At 37.1% G+C, this 24686-nt stretch overlaps 1 protein-coding gene and 1 long non-coding RNA gene across 2 annotated transcripts in view; both read left to right on the top strand.

Moving 5' to 3' along the window:
• The first annotated feature begins 450 nt into the window (after positions 1–450).
• The window catches only part of LOC139964462 (uncharacterized), a 33434-nt gene continuing 9198 nt past the window's right edge, over positions 451–24686 (top strand). Inside the window, exons 1-11 of the mRNA XM_071966047.1 lie at positions 451–779; positions 4484–4562; positions 6148–7024; positions 10867–11134; positions 11855–12834; positions 18653–18790; positions 20491–20575; positions 22145–22468; positions 23120–23602; positions 23774–24000; positions 24445–24606. Of these exons, the coding sequence (XP_071822148.1) occupies positions 4543–4562; positions 6148–7024; positions 10867–11134; positions 11855–12834; positions 18653–18790; positions 20491–20575; positions 22145–22468; positions 23120–23602; positions 23774–24000; positions 24445–24606 (3564 nt within the window). The 5' untranslated portion in view covers positions 451–779; positions 4484–4542. The remainder of the gene's footprint in view (positions 780–4483; positions 4563–6147; positions 7025–10866; positions 11135–11854; positions 12835–18652; positions 18791–20490; positions 20576–22144; positions 22469–23119; positions 23603–23773; positions 24001–24444; positions 24607–24686) is intronic.
• LOC139964481 (uncharacterized) lies at positions 12860–16475 on the top strand. The gene is made up of 2 exons (XR_011791981.1): positions 12860–13527; positions 15270–16475. It is a non-coding gene; the product is annotated as an uncharacterized lncRNA (long non-coding RNA).

Raw genomic sequence — 24686 nt, 5'->3', positions numbered from 1 at the left:
GTCCACTATCAGATAAGACTATGGGACCGTTCACCACACAAGTCGTCCGTAACTATATGAAAGATGCTATAACGTTGTTCACCTTTTCCAGACTTATGTTGGTTAAAGAGACAAATATGGAGGCACATTTACACAATTGAAGTTAAATTGGGGAAGCTTAGCTCGATGGTCTTTAGACTTTACAGGCAGATCACCTGTATTAATATTAGGCCACCTCCCCCCCTCCTCCCCTCCTCTCCCTCTGGTTTTGGAATTTCGATGTATTTATTAAAGTACATCATAGGCTACCATTCAAGATAACAATGAAATAGATTTAATAAAACAAGAAAGATAAATCTCACTGAACTGCTTTAAGTTCGATATTAACTCAAACATCACGCGATATGGTTTATATCTAAGATGTCAAGGGTTAGTGGGCGTAAATTGTTTTATTCATTTGCTAGATACCAATTCAGATCAAGCCTGTCCTCCTCTCTTACTACAGCATTCAACCCTCCGTTACCTCTTTCGTGCTCCACTCTTCAGTGTTTATTATCTAATATTCAGTTGAGAATTTGTCTCATCCTCTGATCGAAGTCATAGTATTTAGTAGTCTTTTAGAATATCTCTAAGGGCTCTCTGTTTAAAATTTGTGTTATCACTTCACGCTTCGTAGACGTGACAGCGACTCAGCATAAAAAACGTATCGAATTATATCAAGAACAAGTTTATATTCAAGACCTTTCGGAGAATATTAGCTGTACCTCATCTGCATCTGTCTTACACAGACGTCTGTCATTGTAAGTAAAGTAAAACATTTATGATTTTTTTGTTTCGATGATAATCGTAACCTATGCACCCATGCATGTGGAGAGTGTGTGTACGTACGATGTATGTGTGCGTGCGTGTATGGGTGTATGTGTGTGTGACGCCTCGCTTGTAAACACGATATCTCAAGAAAAGAAGCTTGGACTAATCTCATATGTGGTGTATACCAGAACCATATTGAGTAGAAGAACCTTACTGTTTTGTGGGGAGGTCAAAGGTCATTTGGGTCATCATGGGTCAAATAGTGAAAACTTGTAAACACGATATCTCAAGGAGGTAAACTTGGACCAATATCATATTTCGTGAGTAGGAGGACCACATTTAGGAGCAACAGCCTATAGTTTTTTTTTTTTTTTGGAGATCAATTGTCATTTGGGGGTCACCAGGGGTCAAAGTGAACCTTGTAAACACGATATCTCAAGAAGAAAATCTTGGATCAATCTCGCATTTCGTGTGAAGGAGTACCACATTGAGTTTAAGATCCCTATTGTTTTGGTGGAGGTCCAAGTCCATTTGGGGTCACTGGAGGTCAAATTGTGAAAACCTTGTAACACGTACGATAACTTAAGAAGGAAGGTCGGACGAATCTCATATTTAGTATGTACTTGGTACACGTTCAGTACAAGATTTTGTTGAGGTCAAAATTCAGTTGGAGTGACCAGACGCCAAATTGTTGAAACATTGTTTTATTAGCTACCGTATCTCCCACATACCAGCTTATCAGATAACATGTGCGTTACGCCTCATACGAAATGGAAATGGAAATGAGCTTATCTAACTTATGGGCATTCGTAGAATCTAAAACTGAAAATACGAACAAACTTGCATTGGCTTCAACGTGCCGCTCGGAAGCCTTATTTTGCGTGCGGAAAGGAGTACTTTGTAGTACAGCAGTTCTATTGGACGTTTTCCGTCGTATTTATTTCAGGTTGGATGTAGTTTCGTTTTGACCAGGCAGCGTTTATGAAACTTAACAATAAATAGCTTTTTTACTTTGACCAATCCCGATGCGAAAGAATTGTGTAAAACGGTCTAAGTTTGGCAATGAGTTCACGCGCCTTTGTCTGCATCGGCTATTGATCTCAATTTGTGTAGTCTCTTCCACCAGTTTCAGCATAGCTAGGCCTTAAAAGTAACGTTCGACTTTCGTCACGTTTATGATTATGGGACAACTTGAACAAACCTGGCTAGGCCTGTGAGCAATTTTATGTTGTCTAGGCCAGCAACGGATGGGTAGAATAGGGCTCATTAACGCAACAACGTGATTAATACCAGTTAGAATACCAATACACCTTAAGATGGCAAAACATCACCTCAATTATTTATTAAGGCATTTTCATACTGGCTCTCATAATACGCAAAGTATCGAACAATTTAAAGAGTTTTGAGACAAGCTTGCTGTTATTGTTTCAAGTTAAATTTCATACTGCAAAGAAGCATGACTTTCCAATGCGCAATTACGTAGCACCATGTATCTGCCTAACTGCCTAGCCTTTGTTCATAGAAGTATTGATATTGCAGATCTGTACTTTGGAGACTTGAACAACAATCATAGGCCTACTGGCGAGTGAAATTTGGCGAGTAGATTTTTAGCCACGGTTGCCAAATATCGAATACTTTTAAAAATATTTGTCCAGGCCTGAAAACCTTCAAAACATGATTTCTCATGGATACTTTTCATACATGGTATATGGATTTGCCATATTGAGTACAAGAATCCTATTGCTTGTGAGTCTTGCAAATCTCCTATAGGTCACCAGAGGTATAACTCTGAAAAACCTTTTACATGATATCTAACGATGAAATCGTGGATTCCTCTAATACTTGGAGTGTTGATTCATAACATTGAGTACAATACCCCTATTGTTTTTGGTGGAGGTGTGTATAGCCACGTACAGTAGACTGACCTGAGTTTATTACTGCCATAGTGGTATTGTAACAGCTAGTTCTGGTTATACTTACAAGCATGGGCGGGATTACGGGGGGGGCAAGAGGGGGCATTTGCCCCCCCCCCCCACTTTTCCCCAAATCTTAGTTCACTTCTTTGTCGTTTTTGCAGACAAATGTGCACAACCCTAATCGAAATTATTCCCTCACAACAGCTCTATCAAATAGGCCTATTTGTTTCGAATCTAAGTCGAATTTGTATTTAAGATCGTAACATGTAGCATGCAGAATAACTGGAGCTGGAGCTAGCACATGGTTCGCAGCACAGGTTACGAATCCTGGAGCTAACACACTAGCGATTCAATTCTGCATGTGATGAATCCGCGGCATGTGCTACAGTGCTAGCTTCAGGAATTGATTTTCAACGTTGCTGCTCTACTGAATGCGTTGAATAACTAAATCCAGAGAAACGATTTACGAAGGCCAGATTTGCATATTGGGTATATCAATAATTAAATTCAATATACTGACACATGACACTTCCCCCCCCCCCCCCCCGTGTCATTCAACAATATGCAATGGCAATGCCGATGTTATTTCTTTACTGCTCGAAATCACCCCTCCTCGACTTCGGTGGCGACGGAACCGGTGGACTTGAGGGGCTTATCCCCCATGAAAAAAGTGAGGGGGGGGGGTAAAGGTATGTTCAGCCCCAATATTTGCCAAGTGCTCCAAGAAGTGGGGACCGCGGGGAGAATTTCGAAGTGGGTGCTGAACATATTCTTGATCGGTCCAAATGCACAATATACTAATAATTTTAGGGGGAAAGAACTGTCTAGATGCGATTTATTGTTACCAGAGGTGTCATTTTTGCTGATCTAGGATTTCCTTTTTGCTTAAATTTCGACGCTCCGCGCCAACTGATGGTGGTGCACCGCCTAAATAGTGACGTATAAGCTTCAGTTGTACATCACCATATAAGTTCTTCTATCCGTCCTCCCTAAATTTCAACACGTTCATTAATTGTTTAGATGCAATTTAAAGCCTATGTGGGTGTTAATTTAACCGATCTAAGGGTACCTTTCATCAAAAATTATCCGCTTAGATAGTGACGTATAACAAAAGTTGTACATCACCATCTGACCATATGTTCTACTATCAATCCTCTTCAAATTTTTAAACAATAATTAACTATCTAGATACAAATTGCAGACATGAGATCCATATTTCAAGGATGGGTACATGCAGCTTAGAGCACTCGGGAAGTGCCCTTTCCGGCCATCTGGAGGGTTTGTAAAGCCAAAAAATTTCTTGTACGCTCCGCGCCAACCGATGGTGGCGCTCCGCTTAGATAGTCTTGCTGGCAGGTTTGCCCCCCCCCCCCCCCACTTTCACAACTCAAATCCCGCCGCTGCTTACAAGCAGAAGTCTAGGGCATTGAAGTCATCGAAACCTCAATGCATTTTGCATTGGTTATTAACAGCACTCCAGTGTAGGTAAATAAAGCTACATTGTATAACATGCCTGTACGGGAAATTTTGAATAAAAATATAATTTCTTTAAGTAAAATTTCTACTTTTGACCATCGCTTACGTGAATTTATCATTTTTTACCATAATTTCATTCATCATATTAAATTCAAGGTTGCTCGTTAAACATTAAATAAAACCTACAGCATTCGCCCTAAAGAAGTTTTCTTTCCGTTCCGATGATCTCTGTATTTATTGCGAAGAATATTCTTTAGAAAGTCATATTTGTTTCTTACTTTTTGTTCTAATTTTATGCGCAGATCAGGACTCCCGCTGCTTTAATATAATTCTCGTAGAACTAATCAAGCACATATCAAAAATGGCCAACACAAAAACCTCGTAAGTATTATTTTTTATACAAGATTTAAATGTTTTTATAAATGACAGTATTTAAGAAAAGTATTATTTCTTTTACTTTGCATTCATCTATGCACAAGCAATGTTATAAACTGACAATTTTTAATGAACAGATAAAAGACATTCTCATAAATAACTCCTGAAATATGGGAAACAGTTCAGTATCGAATAGGGGGGGGGGGCACAAAATTCCTAAGGGTAGTAGGACATCACGGTGTCGATTCTTTGGGGAGGTAAAGCACAAAGCCATCTTAAATCGCCGATAAAATGGATCCTCTCTGCATTCTGTGCCACAAATTCCATTATTTTAATACGACAACGATACAGCACCTATTGATTGATTACTTTCATGTATTAGCAAAAGGACACTTCCTGTTTACATTTTTCCTAAATGTCTCAAAAAAGGACTTATTTTAAGTACCACCTGAAATTCTGTGAAGTCACCCCGTGAAATCTTTAGACCAAATTGGCTTTCTCTAATAGCGCCATCAATCATCATTAGCGGAGCCTTTTGACAAAGTTAGCTTTTTGTTATAGCGCCATCATTTACAACTTGTGACCGTGTGTCTCTTTCTCTCAGTTTTTGGCGCTAAATGCGAATGAATTAGAATGTACTGTATGCATGGCGTCAATACACAGGAAAAGTTGAATCAGAACGTTACACCAGTAGCCTACATGCGTATGATAAACGATGAATATTGAAGATAAATAAATCGTGTTCAAGCAAACAAAATATAGCCAATGCAATTTCATCAATTTACTGAAACTGCCAATTAACAGGGCTTATATATTAAGTCGGTATTGTTATATGTGAGAAATTTTGTGAAAGGAATATTTTCATAAACACACAGTAATTAATTTCAAATGTTGTTCTATTAATAGGATACTTTAATAGCAAAGTATTTTATTCGGTCGATTTTCCAATTTCTAGCACGTTTTACTCCGCTCGCCATGCATATATACATTCATGCGGAAATGTATTTTCTTCACGTTTTATGCGGGAGAGGGTTCTTAATGGGAAAACGCTATAATTGCTAGAAGTTTTCGACAAGTATTTTCCTGCAGGTCTTTACTCTCCAAATTGTTCTCAGATATTTTTTAGGAACATGATGATGACTGAATGTCCCAGTGAGGAAAATTTCTTCGAAGGTTGTAATAAAATCAGTTTGAGAATTTTGACCAAAGTTGACCATATTTGAATATCTAGCATATTTGGGGCCAATACAGCATAACTTTAAGTCATGGATCTACAGCTAGGCCAGTATCCTAATTATTAGGCCTTGAACGTCTCATTTCTTATATCTTCGAGATTACCATGTCGAATAATTTGCTCTGGACATTTAGTGCTATGGCATGTGGGTCACGACGGGGTCCCATGCATAAATCAACAGCTTTTTAAAGAATTTAGTGCCGTTTGTAAGACCTAGGCTATATCGCTACTTCGCAGGCTGAGAGCTGTTCATCGACATTCCTTCGATCTAAAAATCAACTCTAAATTCTTCGTTACCACGGATACATCCGTCCAACCCTGACCTAACTTTTCACTTTTTGCCTTCCACACACACAGAGTGCATACAACGATACCACGATTCACCGTACGAAAAGATTACGTAGTGTGGTCCATGGACGTGCTAGATACAGGCCGTTTGGCTGTCGCTGGATATAACAACACGACAAAATGCAGCTTTATTGATCTGTTTATGTTACAATTTGATCCTGATTCTCAAGAAAAACCGTTACTATTGACGTCAGAGCCGTATTATTCTGAGGAATTTACCGAGTTTGGTTCAGAATTGCGGTCTGTTTGTTTACTGGATGATCGTCTGTTTTTAACATGTTGTGAGGATACGATATCATTGTACGATAGTAGTAATGGCGGTCTGGTCAATCAAGGGAAGTTTGACGGTCAAGCCAGGTGTATGACAACCAGAGATGGGTTAGTCTATGTCGGTTTACGTAGATCCAATAAGGTGATTGTCTTAGATGCGAGAGAATTGAGAAAAAAGAAGACAATCACCTTAACAGGATTAGTAGGAGGAGACTGGCCCATTGATATAACAGTTAGTAATAATAAACTGTTTATCTGTACATGGGATGATAGAGCTTTAATGTATAATAGTGAGGGAGAAATAGAACAGGAATATACAAACACACAGTACAGATATGCTTGGAGTATAACAGTCAGTGAAGAGAAAGGATTAATATTTATGTTATGGGGTGAGGGTGAGAGTAGTCAAGTTGTTGTTTACTCTCTATCTGGGGGTCAGTCGTCAATCTCTGGGGGTCATTCTTCCATCTCTGGGGGTCATTCTTCCATCTCTGGGGGTCATATCTTGGCTTCTTTTAAAGTTCCTGGTAATTCTTTGAGAATCAGGATCAATAATAACATAAACAGATCGTTTGTGGTTACTATAACAACTGGAGAAGTATATGAATATCACACAGTAAGTACAAATACAGGATTTATAGGCCTATGGTTAAAATTAGGACTATTTATCACTTTAATTAAAGCAATCCTTTGATTGAAGCACAACAAATTGGGTATCATTCTATTCGAACAAGTAGGGAGAAGACACTCTAACATGTTTTGAAATCTACTTTGCAAGATTTAGAGAAAAATAAGAACATTTTTTACCTTAGGATTTGCTGATTCTGGTAAGGTTGTCATGGAAGTGTTTCTGTCAATGTACATAAAAGTGAAATTTGTTTCCTTATTATCTCAGTCTTCATGCTTCAAATGTAGACAAAATTGATACTAGTGAATGCGGAATTTTATTAAGAACACAACTTTTACTTGTTTGTTAAGAGAGAGATCAAAATGGTGGAAAAGTGAGTGCAAAATTTTATCAAAAATTAGGCCATTCGATGCTTCTTACACTTTGCAATATTAAAGCAACACACAAAATTTGGCAAATATTTTTTCTTATTTTCTGAGCTTAAAAGCTGCTAATTTTTATAAATTTGGTATTAGTGAATGCGGAATTTTATAAAGAACATAACTATTACTTGTTTGTTACTTGGGAGATCAAAATGGTGGAAAAGTGAGTGCAATTTTTTTTTCTCCAAATTTTAGGCCATTGGATGCTTATTGCAAAGTGCAATAATAGAGCAACACACAAAACTTGGCAAATATTTGTTCTTACTTTCTGAGCTTACAAGCTGCTAATTATTACAAATATGGTATTAGTGAATGCGGAATATAATGAAGAACACAACTATTACTGGTTTGTGCAGAGGGAGATCAAATTGGTGGAAAATAGAGTGCAATATTTTAGGAAAAATTAGGCCAGTGGATGCTTCTTACACTTTGCAATATTAAAGCAACACAATAAATTTGGCAAATATTGTTTTCTTATTTTCTGAGCTTATAAGCTGCTAATTTTTACAAATTTGGTATCAGTGAATGCGGAATTTTATTAAGAACATAACTTTTACTGTTTTGTTACGAGAGAGATCAAAAATGGTGGAAAAATGAGTGCAAAATTTTATGAAAAGTTTAGGCCATTGGATGCTTGTTGCACTTTGCAATATTAGAGCTACACACTAAACTTGGAAAGAATTTTTCCTATTTTCTGAGCTTACAAGCTGTCAAAATTTGGTATAAGTGAATGCAAAATAGTCTCAATAGTGCAATAAGTGAAATTTTGTTTGGCAATGATGTCTATTTAATGAAAATCTAGGCCAACAATTCTATGAAAAGTGATGCGAGATGAATTTTGCATTGCATACAGCTCAGACAAAAAAGTATTTATTCCTTTATCAATACTTTTGATTGTCAAATATACAAATGTGACATAAATCAATGTAACATATTGTTAAAAACACCAGAGGTGCAATTTCCCATGAAATGAGGTAACTTTCAAGAAAAAGTAAGGGCAATATTTTTATCTTAATTTAGGCCATGGTGATTAGCTTGGCACTAGTGCACATGTATAGCAAATGCTGTAGTGATGAGACCTTGATTTGATGATTGTATTAAAGTCTTGATAAAAATGATATGACACAAGCTTGCTTCTATTTTGGGATTTAGGGTGGTTTATTCAGGTGCAAATTAGTCAAAATTGCAGATAAAGAAGGGAAAATTTGATTTTAGCCTTGTGGTGCTAATTTTCACATTGTCAACAGAGTTTAGACTGCAAAATTCACAAAGCCATTGAAATCATTTTTCATTACTTTTGAGGAGAGAAAGTTGTAGTTAAGTACAGGCTTTACATTAATATGGATTGTACATATTGAGTCAGTTGGCAGTCTTACTGTATGTCGAGTTCTATTCTAATTAGTTCATTTCACTGATGGCCAATGATTTCCAGTAATTAATGCACAGTGTAATGTAGTCCTTATAAGTAACAATATATAAGTAACAAATTTCGGATTCATTCCTGAGAAATTCCAAAGGTACAATTTAGTTGTACTACACTCATAATGAAGGTCATATAGGAATAAGCAGGAAAATGGAGGCAAAATGGAAAATGGACGGTGCAGTGTATTCCTGTCAATTTTGTGACAGTGACGATTATAGACATCACTTTGTGCAAGTGACGATACACAATATCCTGCTCAATTGTCTAAATATGCAGTACATTACTTAATTGTAGTGACCAAGCATACAGTGTAATGTATGCAATTGTTATGAACATGGATTCAACATGATCATTGCTATCCATTGCATAAGAGAGCATTTATACCACATGTCAACCAGTGTAAGAACAATGGTCTGCCTGTTAAAGGCCTTTTTGGTTTTGATGAATATCGTAACCTATGCATTCATGATGGCATATGCGTGTGTGCGTTTGTGACTCCCAGCTTGTAAACACAATATCTCAAGAAGGGAAAACTGGACCAACTTCATATTTGGTGTGTGGATGTACCATATTGAGCACAAGAAGCCTATTGTTTTCTGTGGATGTCAAAGATCATTTAGGGTCACCAGGGTCAAATTGTGAAAACCTTGTAAACACAATAGCTATAGAAAGGAAGCTTGGGCAGACTTCATATTAAATGTGTAGAAGTACCACATTGAGTACAGGAAGCCTATTGTTTTCTGTGGAGGTCAAAGGTCATTTAGGGTTGCTAGGGGTCAAAATGTCAATACCTTGTAAACACGATATCTCAAGAAAAGAAGTTGGGGCAAACCTCATATTTAATGTGTAGAAGTACCACATTGAGTACACAAAGTCTATTGTTTTCTGTGGAAGTCAAAGGTAATTTGGGGTCACCAGGGGTAAAAATTTGAAAACATTGTAAACCCGATATCTCAAGAAGGGAAGCATGGGCAGACCTTATATTTAGTGTTAAGACGTACCCCATTGAGTACTACAAGCCTGTTGTTTTTGGTGGAGGTCAAAGGTCTTTTGGGGTCACCAGAGGTCAAAATTTGAAAACCTTGTAAACACGATATCTCAAGAAGGGAAGCTCGGAACAATTCTTATTTAGTGTGTAGACGTACCACATTGAGTACAGGAAGGGTAATGTTTTTGGTGTAGGTCAAAGTTCATTTGGGGACAACAGGTCAAATCGTCAATTGAAGTCAGCAAATGCCAAACATTTACTTCACTCCCCTCTTACCTGTCTCTCCACACTAACACATCTTCCTTAACATAATATCGTAAGGGAAGCTTGGACAGATCGCAATTGTTTCGGTACGTAATTGTACCACATTGAGTACAAGAAGCCATGTTGTGGGTGGAGGTCAATGGTCGTTTGAGTTCACCAGGGGTTCAGATTGTCAAACCATGTCTTACACAATCTTTCAACAAGGACTGATGTCATATTTAGTATGTTGATATATCTATCTATCTATCTATCTATGATTTGTGTGTGTTTTAATGTTACTGACCACCTACTGTACATTGCCCAGAGTAGAAGACAATTTCAGTAGTTCCATGTCCATGATTACATTCCCATGCAAACATGGGTCACAATGTAGCATTATTGGTTAAATTTGGAGAATAATGTTTAGCCCAATAAAGTATAATTTTAAGTTGGTGGCATCAGTAAGAAAATCTACAACAATCTGACTGATACAGCTTCATATAGAAGCATATACCTGTACAACTTAAAAATCAATCCGTTTTTAATACTTTTAATTTTTTTCTTAAATAAATATATAAAATATTGTAGTTGAAGTAACTCGGTAAATCACAGTCACATTATCCATACCTTCATCATATTAAAATAAATCCCTTCGTTAAATGTGTTGCTGTCTAAATGCCTCAATCATCTATTTTGTTTCATAGCCTGCTACCACCAGTATATTTATTTGATATTTTTTTCGATTTTGTTACAGAGTGACATTTTCTTTGACAGCCTCTTCACATCATTGGAGTTATTGATTGAGAAAGATGATTGTAAGAAGCTACTTGACTACTTTAAATTTCCAGCTAAGGAATCAAAGGACATTATTGAGAGTGATACACCCTTTTCATCTCTTGTCCACCATCTCAGAGAGGCAGGGAAGGTTTCTGTTGATGACATCAACTATTTAATGACATCATGCTCTGACAAAGGACTGAGTAAATTGATGGCAGTATTGACCATCTACCAACAAGCTCAAGGTATGTTTATATTAGAGAGCTTCACAAGTTAAACATGCTAGGAATCAACAAACATGCAAACGCATCTATTCTTTGTGTGGGCAATGATGTAATATACCATTATATTAGCTTAACTTAATTAACCCATTGATGATAGGAGAAGGACCATGCATCAATACCATTTGACACAAATAATGTGATTAATAAGTTGGCAAGAAATTCAATAGCTGCAATGACATGTAAAGTACTTCAAACCCAGTTAAAGAGAACCCAATTTAGATGTTCAAAAGTGTAATTATTCCACACTGCATGTTTCCTGCAGGTCTTGCATTTTAGTCAAATCTTAAATTTAAGTCTGTAACTTATTATGGGATATACTCAAAAGTTTGACTTGGGATATGTTCAGACAAGATTGGTAAAATTTTGAAATTTGTAATTTAATATCCTTAATATATTAGAGGATCATTGAAGGGGCTTGACTTTGTTCAATTGCTCAGAAACTGGGCAAAATCAACACCAAGGAAAGTGAAAGATTTGCAGTGTCACCTCAAATAACATGCTAAAGTTGAACCAAAATGTGAGCTCACTAAATTTGGTGAAAGTTTGTGACAATATTATCTTGGAAGTTGTATAGCACAAATAATTAAGATACATTGAACTGTGTTTAGTTACATACAGTAACTAAATCTCTTGGGTGGAAGACAATCTTTAACCATGTTTGCATCTTATATGTTGTTTCAGATTCAAAGTTTACCAAAAAAATACTAAAAGATCAACTAAAGGCATTAGAAGACAAAAGGCAGGAACTCTCTCAAAAACTAATTGAATCAGAAGATGAAAAACAGCAGCTCACTGGAAGACTAAAGACAACAGAGGAGGAAAGACAACAATTGAAAGGAACATTAAAGACAACAGAGGAGGAAAGACAACAATACAAGGATGCATTGAAGGCAACAGAGGAGGAAAGACAACAGCTGACTGATAGGCTTAAGACAACAGATGAGGAAAGACAACAATTGAAAGATACATTGACGGCAACAGAGGAGAAAAGACAACAGCTGACTGGGAGACTAAAGACAACAGAGGAGGAAAGACAACAATTGAAAGATGCATTGAAGGCAACAGAGGGAGAAAGACAACAGCTGACTGGGAGTCTAGAGACAACAGAGGAGGAAAGACAACAATTGAAAGATGCATTGAAGGCAACAGAGGAGGAAAGACAAAAGCTGACTGGGAGACTAAAGACAACAGAGGAGGAAAGACAACAATTGAAAGATACATTGAAGACAACAGAGGGAGAAAGACAACAGCTGAAAGGAACACTAAAGACAACAGAGGAGGAAAGACAACAATTGAAAGATACATTGAAGGCAACAGAGGAGGAAAGACAAAACCTGACTGGGAGACTAAAGACAACAGAGGAGGAAAGACAACAATTGAAAGATACATTGAAGGCAACAGAGGACGAAAGACAAAAGCTGACTGGGAGACTAAAGACAACAGAGGAGGAAAGACAACAATTGAAAGATACATTGAAGACAACAGAGGGAGAAAGACAACAGCTGAAAGGAACACTAAAGACAACAGAGGAGGAAAGACAACAATTCAAAGATGCATTGAAGGCAACAGACAAAGACTTCAGACATACATTGAATACAGCTGAGAACAAACTGAAGACATTGAAGGATGAGAAGGAAGAATTACTTCAGCAGCAGAAAGAGGTTAGACTTCACATAGTATGTGATTATAGATATCTTTTGACCTAGTTACCTGACGTCATGAGAAATTTATTTACTATGAACAAGATTGCCATTCTGTTTGATCTGGTGGTGTTAAAGTGAATTTGTAGTTTACCATTTGCAAACACAACATTATATTTTCATAAATTAGGGAATGTTTATGATGTTCAACAGTAGAGGTCCAATGATGAACATATTAACAGCTCTTTGTCTCAAGATTTGATAAAAGCATGATATTTAGTTCATATGATGTACATTAACTCTTTACATATTAATAGAGGTCAAAGGTCATTGAGGTTAAGTGAGGTAAATCAAAACATGTAAAGGATCAAGGAGTGGAACAATCAAGAAGGGGAAATTTGACAAAGATCCTTCTACAGTTGGAAGTCTGACCTCAATTTATGACCGTTACTAGCAAATTTTCGAGCACAGCTACTTGACCCGGAAGTAATTGTTTCGCGCAAATCCGGTTCTACGGACTTCGGTTCGCTACTTCCATGTATGGATGTAATCGGTAAAATTCGCAAACATCCCAATGTCATTCGGGTTTACGAGTATCGTAGCTCGATAAAGGATACTTTAGAGACTCAAATACGATCATTTCCGGAAAGAAACGAAGATTTTACCAATAGAACAGTGCATTTTCTTATCGACGACCAACGCAAAAACATAAAGGTAAGTCAAATCGAGTCGACGTCTATCGTTATGTGACTTTCGCGTCTTAGACAACTTTTAACCGTAAAAATAGCATTTTTGTAATATATAAGCTTGAATCTTACTCATATTTTTCAGAAAAGTTGTAACTCTCCCGAAAAGTGTGATTTTTTGGTCAACGAAAATGGTGCTCCTATGTGGTTTTGGTTGCCCTTAATACATGTATCCTAACGTACATAATACACATATACACGAAAGCACCGTATCCTATAACGTGCAGCCTAGCGCTATATGTCGACTATGATGTAGCTAGTGCTAGATTTGCAACGTCTCGTATTTTTCGTAATCTTTCTATTCGGCATAGATTCCCTTCATTTTTTTGCGTTAATATGGAAAAATCAGGGAGTTGATAAGTCACGGTACTACTTATGGCTACTAAATAGTTAAAATTTAAAATTTCGAGGGCATAGCGGACAGTAATATGACTGTACTAGGCCCCTAGTACAAGCCTAGGCTAGCCTATAGGCCTAGTACTTTTGTATTTCCTAAAGTAATATACTACGACAAGTTTTTACTACAGGTAGGCCCTAGCCTAGTTTTAGTAATACTAGAATACCTGCATAGTTTAGTCCAATTTTAATAATGGATTAAGGCTTATAACCTTTAGTTCTTAGCCTACGCCTTCTTGTCCTTGTGTAATAATTCTAAGGGGCCTGTTCTTGAAAAGATTTGGACTGCATAAGATACAATTTAGTATTATTATTATTTTACAAAAATTATTAGTAGTACTAGTAGACTGCCTTTGTACTATGTATAAGTTAAGATCATGGCTTATAATGAGTTTTATTAAAGCTGGACTGGGTGAAAATTTCCTCCATCCTGGGATCGGGATCCATTTCAATGTCACTTTGTTACAAGTGTTCAAGACCGGTATTAGATCCATGACTTAAGTCTAGGCCCAATTCCCTATGCTTAATATGTAGAGCAAGATACGTAACACAGAAATAAAACTAGTTTGCTTTATACTGCTTACACTTTATACTTATTGCTATTACAGTTAGACCTACTGCTGGTACTTGAGAACAATTGCACCTCATAGAGCCATGTAGTTGTACATAGCTACTTATAATTCCAGGTGACTGAAAACAATATCAGGGATCATTTTGTGACAACATGTTTTGCTGTTAACGAGAGTTTACAATCTTTTTATTGTTATTTTGTTTTCTATGATAGGTACAGTAGTAGAAGTACTTAGTTAGTCATTCACGTACAGTCTTCCCTATGTGTGTGTGTGTCACACACAGATTTCTCTAAGGTGCTTTCCCATGTATATATGACCAAAAAAAATTTATTCCCAAAAAGAAGAAAAGTTTCATTCACTATTAGATTTGTTTTGTTATGTATAATGACTAACATTGCAAAATGCAGTTCCACTGGTATTAAGTATTAGCCCAGAGAGCTTCCAGAGTTTATTACATCCTAATGTTTATTATCCTCATATCTGAAGTCTTCATATAAGAGTTTATTTATAGAAATCTGTTAATAAATGTAGTCTCACATTCTATTTAATACTATATATCTTTAAGTTCCTAGCTCTCTTATATGTACCCGTAGTAAGAAGGAATGCAGCCTGTGGATCAGTTAAGTGCCTGTTGTTACAACTCTGCTCCAAACTATTGTTTGTTTAATCAGGTTGTATTATTAGTGTGCTACCTTTAAGCAATTTTGTTTTCTATATATGTGTAATTTACATTTTTCCTCAGTTTCTGTTATACTCTTATAGAAAGAACAAGTTGTGTGCAGCAACAGGCTGTAATATACTCAGCAGTCTCATGCCTATTCTCTAGCTAACTCGAACAGGTTATTGGCCCAGACACATACACTGGAAGTTAACTGTGTAGAATAGATTGTTGTTTGGAATTTATGTGCTGATTTTGGAACCATTTCTTGGGAATTGTCGGTACTTAAATTGGTTAATTTAGTCGTGACAACTGACCAATATGGCTGGAACAACAGAAGATATGACGTGGAAAATTAACAAACTGGATGGCTCGAACTGGCTGACATGGAATTTCCAGATGAGACATTTGTTTCTTGCAAAAGGCCTGTGGGCTATGAGGATGGCTCAGGAAAGTTGGGGGTTACTGTATGTGAGAAGTAGAAGAGTGCAAACTTGAAAAAGACACAACTGGCATTTTTCACCATTGTGCTTGCAATAGCATCTAGTCAGCTGGAATTAATTACAACAAGTGAGAAACCTAGTGATGCTTAGGATGCCTTGCGTACTCTGTTCGAAAAGGATTCTCTAACCAACAAAATTCAGCTCAAGAAAAAGTACCTCAGAACTGAAATGGCAGAGGGCAAGTCAGTTGGAAATAATTTGAATTATATGAAAGGAAGTATGGATCGTTGGGCTGCTATTGGTGCTCCTATTTCTGAAGAAGACCAGGTTGTTAAAGTTATTTGTCAAGTTTGGACTTATTTATTTACTTTCTACTTTTACCTTTTACTTTGATATATTTGTCTTTTAATTTTAATCTTATGCTATATGTCACAGGTATATCTCACCATTTCAAAGTTACAAAACTATCCATCCTGCCACCTGAACTGTTTTTGCTATGTCATGCCTTCACTATGCCACCTTGAAATACCCCTTCCAGTCATAATGCACTTGACATTGTGTGTGATTTTTTTTCAGACAACATTATTGTATGAAGTCTTCACAGTATGAAGTGTGTTTCATTTCAAGAAGTATTCAAATTTTGTTAAGCTATTCCTTCCATTTGAACAAAGTATTTCACTTTGAAGTGATCGAAGTAATTTATATTTCATGCCCATATTTTCACAGGACATTAAAACATGTTCTTTCATGGAGAGTGTCACACAAATGTTTTTTGTTTTCTTTTTTCTGTTGCTTAAAGTGCCTTATTGTTACAGTTATAAAATCAATAAAAGACCAGGCAACTCTATTTCCACTGTTGACTTATGTTCTACTATGCATGTGCAAAAGAAAAAGAAAACAGCCCTACTCAAAATATTTGGTCAGAGTATCCATAGAACGTAATGTATCCAAACACGTCCTGTGTACTGAAAGTCCGCTTTTATTTAAAGTCCCCATATGTGGCAAAACCACCTCATCCCTCCAAAATACCCTAACTCTTCCCAAAGCTGGTGAACACCACACCCATCCCAAAGCTGGGAAACTCCAAACCCTTCCCCAAATCCGCTAAGCACCACATTCCCTCCCCAAAACCCCTAAAAACACCACACCCCTCCCCTAAACAACACACCCCTACCCAAGCCACAGTACTTAACTTCAATATTGGCAAGCAGTTATGTAGTGTGATACATGAACCAAACAAGGATTGGTATTGACTGGAAAACTGTTAACTGATATTTATTGATGAATATAAGCAACAGATGAGTACCCAGCTTTGCAGAATCTCACTGAGTAAGGGCTACTGTGGAATTATGGTAAGTGGGTAAGTATAAATCATTTGGTATTGTAGGTATAAATCATTCGGAATTGTTGGAAGTTCCTTAGAAAGCAACTAGAAATAAGGTTTGGCCTAGGCCATGTTACCTTTGTATATTCAATGTGGTATGACCCCTTCAGTTTTGACAACAGACTCAGGAAAATTTGTGTTACCTTAATAGTTACCACCATTAATTGAGCTAGAAAGGAAACACCATCTCCCTTGCCCCCTCCCCCATTTTGTCTCTCTTACCCCTCCCATACGCAGCTCTCAGTAATTTCACATTTTACCTAATCATATATTAGAATTTGGGACAAAATTTCTTCCAAACCTTAGCACAACCTAAATTACTTAATTTCACGCCACAAAACCTAACATTCCTTATAGACCGTACACTAAAGGAATGGGTTCCACTACATTGAAAACGATTTGAATGAAGTCTTGTCGGTAGTAGCCCATAGCATGAAAACGGCTTGGCGAAAGTCTACCTAATTTCAAAATGGCGGCGACAGCAACAAAATCGCCGAGTCGAGGTAATCGTTTTGTGACTGGCCGTCTTAGACAACCATTTCACCGAAACTTTACAGCATCATGTAGGAGAGTACAAGATCCACAAATGGGAGAACTTTTTTGCTGTAACTCTCTTTCGTTGGTTCGTTTTGGCCTATTTTGTGTCAGTTAGGAATACATGTGTGAGGACGAAGTTGGATTGCAATCGTTGTTTCATAGGTTTTCATTGATTTTTTTCTCGGGTATCTTTGCCCTACCATACATTGGAATTACTTTTAATCCATTCTGTGAGGTTCCGGTAAGTTGTAAACTATCAATGTCTGTAAATTCTGTGAGTGAAACGTAGGACCGACTTTACGTTAAATGCGGGCAAATTCAAATTTAATGATATGCGTGATCGTTGATCATTCTTCGAGGTCACGGGGTCAGACTTCCAACTGTCTAGGCACGAAACTTTTACATGACGAGTACAAGATCCCATTTGTATTTAAGTCTTTAAGTGCTACACCTAGCCTACAGGTCTCTCTCTTTTCCCACTGTAGGTAAAAATATTTGATCACTTTATCTCAATGGCAGATCTTTCAGAGAGTTTGCAATGCATGGTTGTATCCTTTGTTTATATGCAAGTTCTCTACTAAACTGAAGTTACAACACATTGTTCTAATGTTTAGTTACTAGTTTCAGTTTAGGTTAAATAGCAAAACTAAACAGAGGAATTCTGCAAGTGCTATGGCACAATATGTAGTAGATTAAAGCATATTATGGGACTTATTGAGCATCAAAACATACAATTAATCAAACAAATTAATATAATAGAACGCCTGTCCTTCAATATGATAGGCCTACACTCCTTTTTCTAGAACAGTTGTTCCGCCATTCCAGGCGGTTCCCTTTGAAAGAGATCACAGTTCTCTGCACTAATGTACTTTGAACATGTGACTTCCCAGAGCCAGGTAGTAATATTGCAATAGATACACCCTCAAGTAAAGATCAAAACCTTATCAGTTCAGCCTGCCTGGAAAAAAAATGTGAAGAAATTTGTCAACTTGGTAAATATGTTCCCTTCAGACATGACATACTTCAATGCTAGTATAAACTTTCATATGTGGCAAGTAATCACAGGGAGGTGCGTCCCTCTTGTCTCTTTCACTGTATGACAGGAGCTGGAAGAGGCTAAATCAAGTCTGAGAGCTACAAAAGATGAACTTGTGAAGTCTCAACTGGAATATGCCAAAGAATCCATGGCCTTACAAGAGGTCTTGAAACAGACTAGGGAAGCCTTAAATCAACAAGAATTGGTAAAGCCTCCTTTCACACTTTCTCAGATCGGGTGACAGTTTTGAATGATCCGTAGCGCAAGGCGATGATGCGTTTACCGGACGGGTTGATATGGGTCCAGTATGGGTTACTACGGCGTTGTTATGGGTTGATAAGGATTGTTACAGATAGATTCCCCGGTCTATCCCGTATATGAACAGAAAACGTAGGGTTCTACTTATACGGCTTTCTACGGGCTGTTTATCCATGCCAGGTTATTACAAAGCCGTCACAACACGATCCAACCCATAGCAAGTTGTATCAGCCGTAGTGCATATGTACCAATACTTGGCCCGATCCGTTTCCATATGTACCAATGCGTACCTATATCACCACCAACAGATCATGTGATCACGGCTTACTAGGTCCACTACATAGGGTTACATATTGTCTACGGGTGCTACGGGTCCTCTACCGGGTTTTTCATCTGTGGGTTAGACCCATATTTTTGTAAAGCAAGTTCAATATTTGTCAACGTATCGGAAGGCCGGATCGGTACGGGTTGCCACAGATAGCTACGGAACATCCCGATTTATGGTAGATCAGACCCACGGATCATGTGCCGGATGTACCGATCAGGCAAGACCGGGCGCGCGATCTGGGAAAGTGTGAAATGTGCTCTAAAAGTATGATTAAGTTAAGTCAGTGATTTATTACTTAAGAACAGTGTGTATGTATTGCCAATATACCACCAGTAGACAAGAAGTTTGTGTTTATGAAGTAAGGATCATGTTGTGACTAAACTATTAATGTGTTGAATTTGTGATAAATATTCCACTGTTGAAGGTATTAAAAGGTGACAACAAAATCTTGAGCTTTTACAGAAAATAGTTCAATGAGTTAAAAAATGTTCTAAAATCATGCTCGATTTGATTACATGCAGTGTGAAGTGAGTATAAGTACATTCATCTATGCTAAAGTCAGTTGCTTATATCACCTAAAGACAAATTTGGTGTCATTTGACAGTTGATAGATAGGAAAACTGAGGTTCTTGTGGTTACTTATGATAGGCAGACTATGCAGTCAAGTTGGGTTGTGTTGGTGCGCACGGGTGTGCTGTGTACTTAGACACCCTAGATTGTAAACACAATATCTCAAGATCAGTAACCTCTGCAGTTGTCATATTTGGCACGTGGCTTCCCCACAATTAGTCAAAATAACCCTATAGGTTTGGATGGAGGTAAAAAAGGCATTTGGGGTCAGCAGAGGGCAAAATGTGAAAATCTCAGAAAATCTCCAGAACCTGAACATCAAAGGAGTTCATATGCATTGTAGGATAGCCTTATGTAGTTTTTCTTCACAGTTTGGTGTACGTCAAGAGTTCATTTAAGGTCACCAGGGGTAAAAAATATCTTCAAAAAGGAAACTTTGTTGGCTCTATTTTGTGGCTTCCTTATAATGAATACAAGAACGCTATTGCTTGTGGTGGAGGTCAAAGGTCATTTGGGGTCATCAAAGATCATATTCTTTAAAGCCTTATACAAAAACCTTGTAAACATGATATATCAAAATGTGTTACATAACATAGCTCATATCTGGCATGTGTCTTCTTTATAGTGAGTACAAGAAACCTTTCATTTTGGGTGGAGGTCATGGCAAGTTACCGCTGGGAGACGTTTCCCTCTGGTCTAAAGTTTCAGTTCATCAAATAAGATATCTTTTCTATGTTTTTTATATGCAGGCTTCATATGCATCTGTTACGGCGGAAGAAACCCTACATGAAGAGTGCGAAAGTCCAGACATATCACAGGAATCAACTTTGGCAGGTAGGATCACAATGAAAATATAAATACTGTTGCTCGATGTAAATATCAAGCATGCAGTAAAATAATTCCATATACAGTCTGTCTGTTTTTAAATAGTCCTGCCTGCAGATCTTCAAAGCTGTCAGGTGAGTTGTAGGAAGAGGGACACAGGGGGTGGGTGGGGGTGGGGGGAGCCTTGAGTCTATTTAATTGTTGTAGATGCATTGTCAATCATGTTGAGATATTGAAAATTCAAGTGAGCTGTACACAGGTGTAAATAAATCAAGGGGTACCATGGAAACAAGTTAAATCTTTTTTAAATGGATAGTCTGGGAATTAATTGATTTGTGACATTAACTGTCAATGCAGATTTGATATGGGAATGGTTGTACAAGATGCGTAGTCTTCCTTGTTAATCTTTTCCTGGTTCTTCTTTCTCACCCGAAGCAATACACTGTCACTAATTTAGCTTAGTCCTTTAATCACCAAACTGCTATGAAACTTCAAATGTTGCACTACTCCTCTGGTAGTCGTGTGATCAGGTATCTCTTGTATACTTGAAGCAAATTTATAGCAATTAAACTAAGGTCATTTGGGAGTCGATCATAGACATATCTTGGGAAACCTAGAATTTTAGCTAAGTGATGCACATACTAATGTTTACTGCAATTTTTCAATTGCTAAGATGCTAGTTCCTTTCAAAAGATTGAATTGCAGATGAAACACATGCAGCATATCAGGACTGTATGTGTACAGTGTACATTGACGTAGGTAGCAGACGACAGGATTCACCGTTCCTTAGCAACACAAGCCTGATTGCCTCACATGCACTAACAAGCACAGGTCAAGCATTTTCTGACACAGAGAAAATAAATTTCAACATTGTCATCGTCCAAAACTAAAGCAATTAATATCAAAAGTACAGTAAATCCATGTTTAAGGTGCGTTCTGTTGGATACGAAACTCTGACAATTTCGAAAAGACAAAGTGTTAAAAAAGCATACATGGTTATTAGCGTCAGGGGCACACCACAAGACCCTGATGGTTGGTATGTTTTCTGAGTGTAAAGTGTGACGTATAGATTTATATACATATCGCCAGGGTCAAAAAGCAAATAACATAAGGCATGTCAACACCTGCAATGTCTTTCTTGTAAAATATTTTAGAAAATAAAAACCTCATCTAATTCCTCTTTATAATGTTTCTACTTTTTCTGTCATCACTCCCTCCTAAAAGCTGAAGAGTATATTTATGATTTGGAAATCAATTTTCATCTAAAAAAGGTGACAGTTAAAGTTGCTATGGTAACACAGATGCTTGTTGTGTAGATGAGGAGTTACATCAACAGTACTTCAAAAAGGAATTTATTCATATTCCACATTGATTATATCTTCTTCTGGTATTGAACTGATTTTAAAGAAATGTACTTTGTTGTTATAGATTAATGCGATACAAAGCAATCTAACAATCAAATGAATAATTGGAAAATGTGATATCATGCATTATTAAATAATCAGTTTCATCAATTGGTTTGTTGTGCTGAGTATTATCTTTAACTTTATTTTATTCTTACTTTTATTTACATTTCAGCTGATTACGGCAGATTAATGGTCAATGTTGCCGACGATCTTACTCTAGACAGCACCCTGAAATTAGCAATTTTATTTGGTCTACCACCGGCAGAAACTGATATGCTACGCCGGGTTTCTCTGATAGAGACACCGGGAATCACTCTGATTAAATTCATGAAAACACGAAACATCATCAACATGTACGATGTCACTAACCTACAAAAGGGTTTGGTTCATATTCAGCTAAACCAAACAAATGAAAATCTTTTAGCTCCATATCAGTCTAAAGTTGACCCATTTCAGTTTGAAGAAAACCAATCACCAGAACTGCTTGACTGGCCGGGTAAGAACGAATGGAATGATGCAATCAGAATACATAAAACCAAAATAGTACAGTAATAATAAAAATAATTATAAAGTAGTACTTATATAGCGCGTTCATCAACAACGCTGCTCGAAGCGCTTTACAGGAATTGAAACAATTAATACGGTAATTTGAAGTCAACAAATGCCAAACATTTACCTCACTCCCCTCTTATCTGTCTCTTTACACTAACAGGTATTCTTAAACATAATATTACAAGGGAAGCCTAGATAGATCACATTTTTTGGGTATGTTATTGTACCACATTGAGTTCAAGAAGCCTAATGTTGTGGGCAGAGTTTAATGGTCGTTTGAGTTCACCAGGGGACAGATGTCATATTTAGTATGTTGATGTACAGTACCTCTCACATTAAGTACAAGAAGCCTGTTGTTCAGGTCAATGGTCATTTCAGGACAGTCTGTGTCATTGTGAAGTTATTGTTGTTACATCACACTGCTTTTCACTGTATTACTAAAAGATATGTTGTAGACCCTCACTACGTAAACATTATGTCAGCTTCAGGAACTGCTCATGTTACATCATCAAAACTACAATGCATTTTTGTATTCTGGTTTTCTATATCAAAGCATCAGTTACTGGTGATTGTGTTTCTATTATTCTATTTTTAGTTGAAAATGTCAAATTTGTCCCTGATGATGGATCAACTCCATCGCAAGCTTCTGATGAAAGAGAGGAAGATCATGACCATAGTAAGGAGAGTTTGGGGGAGAGAACAGAGGGAGAAGAACTACCAAAACAAAGAAAAGATTCAAATATACTTCAAATGAGGCAGAATCACTCATACATTGAACACAGGATAAAATGTGAAGGTGGAACTATTAGCATCATGGGGGTACATCTGACTATTCCTGAAGACGCTTTATCCTATGAAGGTGTAATTTCTGTTAAAGTGATTTATGATCCTGACATGCACCTCCCTGGAAGTGCTCATAGAGGTAGAATGACACCCCTGATAAAACTAGAGCCAGAAGGACTCGCCCTCAACAAGTCAGCCCAGCTGATTATTCCTCACTCGGCTATTATCCCTGAGCCAGATCGACATGGTGTTATTATCTTCACTGGTCTGAAAGATGAAGAAAATTTACAAGAAGGTAAAGATGGTGACCAAAGAACACTTTCAAATGCATTTGATGTAAGGAGAAGTAAATTGAGTTAAATTCTGAGAATCAGTACGGTAAAATATATCTAATTTAATAAGCTCTTCATATTTACTGTATTTAAGATGACCAAGTTAAATATTTATATAATATTACTTATTATAGGTGAAATCACTTGGACTGAAGAGAAATCTGTTGATTGGAAGCTAGAACCGGAGAAGATCAGTCTTGATATTAACATCCTGAGCTACGTCTTTGTTAATTTAGTCAGCCAAGAAACAGAACAGAAGCATATATTCCGTATTGTTCCATTTATTGACGGGATACTGGATGCCCAAGATGATGTTTTAATAACTGTTTGTTTCTGTAAGGACAGTGATGAAGAGTACAAGGTGAGGATAATCTCCTGTTACCATGGTGATAGGTGTAGCAGTTTGAGGTGAATTCTACTTTGTACTGTGATCTGTAGGTCGGATACAGGGAATCTTGCTTTCTTTCATGATTTGCATAACAAAATGTTATCATGTATTACTGGCAAATTATGAAGTGATTGGATAAGGGTACATTTGTGTGACATATTTATTGATTCATCATAGTTTAACAAAACGAAAACACTGTTACATATGAAATACCAGACATTTACACTTAATTTGCAACAATGATTTAGAGGATCTGATAGAAACAAGCAACATTTATTGGTAATTTTATTCATTTTAGGGAACAGAAGCTGCTGTTACTTGCTATAGCAGTATTAATGTAGAATAGTGAAGCTGCACAAATTGCATAATTGACTCTGCTTTGTTTTTCAATTACGTATCCACGTTCTTATGTTTTAGTTGTTGTTAGAGGACCACCAGTCCAAACTGAGTCTAGGAAACTATACAACATTTCAAGTTACCCGGACATTGAATGACGGCAGAGATTATGCCTCTTACATTGATCTGATGATGTCATCGCCCGGTGATAGTTACCATCTGATGAAGGAAGAATCAAGAAAGGTTTGTAATCACCAATGCTGTTCAAATTTGTCTTCTAACATTACATGTAAGACATGTAGTTAAGGATTGGTTACCTGAAG

This window comes from Apostichopus japonicus, chromosome 23 (assembly GCF_037975245.1).
Source record: "Apostichopus japonicus isolate 1M-3 chromosome 23, ASM3797524v1, whole genome shotgun sequence".
In the NCBI taxonomy this organism is placed as follows: Eukaryota; Metazoa; Echinodermata; class Holothuroidea; order Aspidochirotida; family Stichopodidae; genus Apostichopus; species Apostichopus japonicus.
This window is presented reverse-complemented; position numbering and strand designations above follow the sequence as displayed.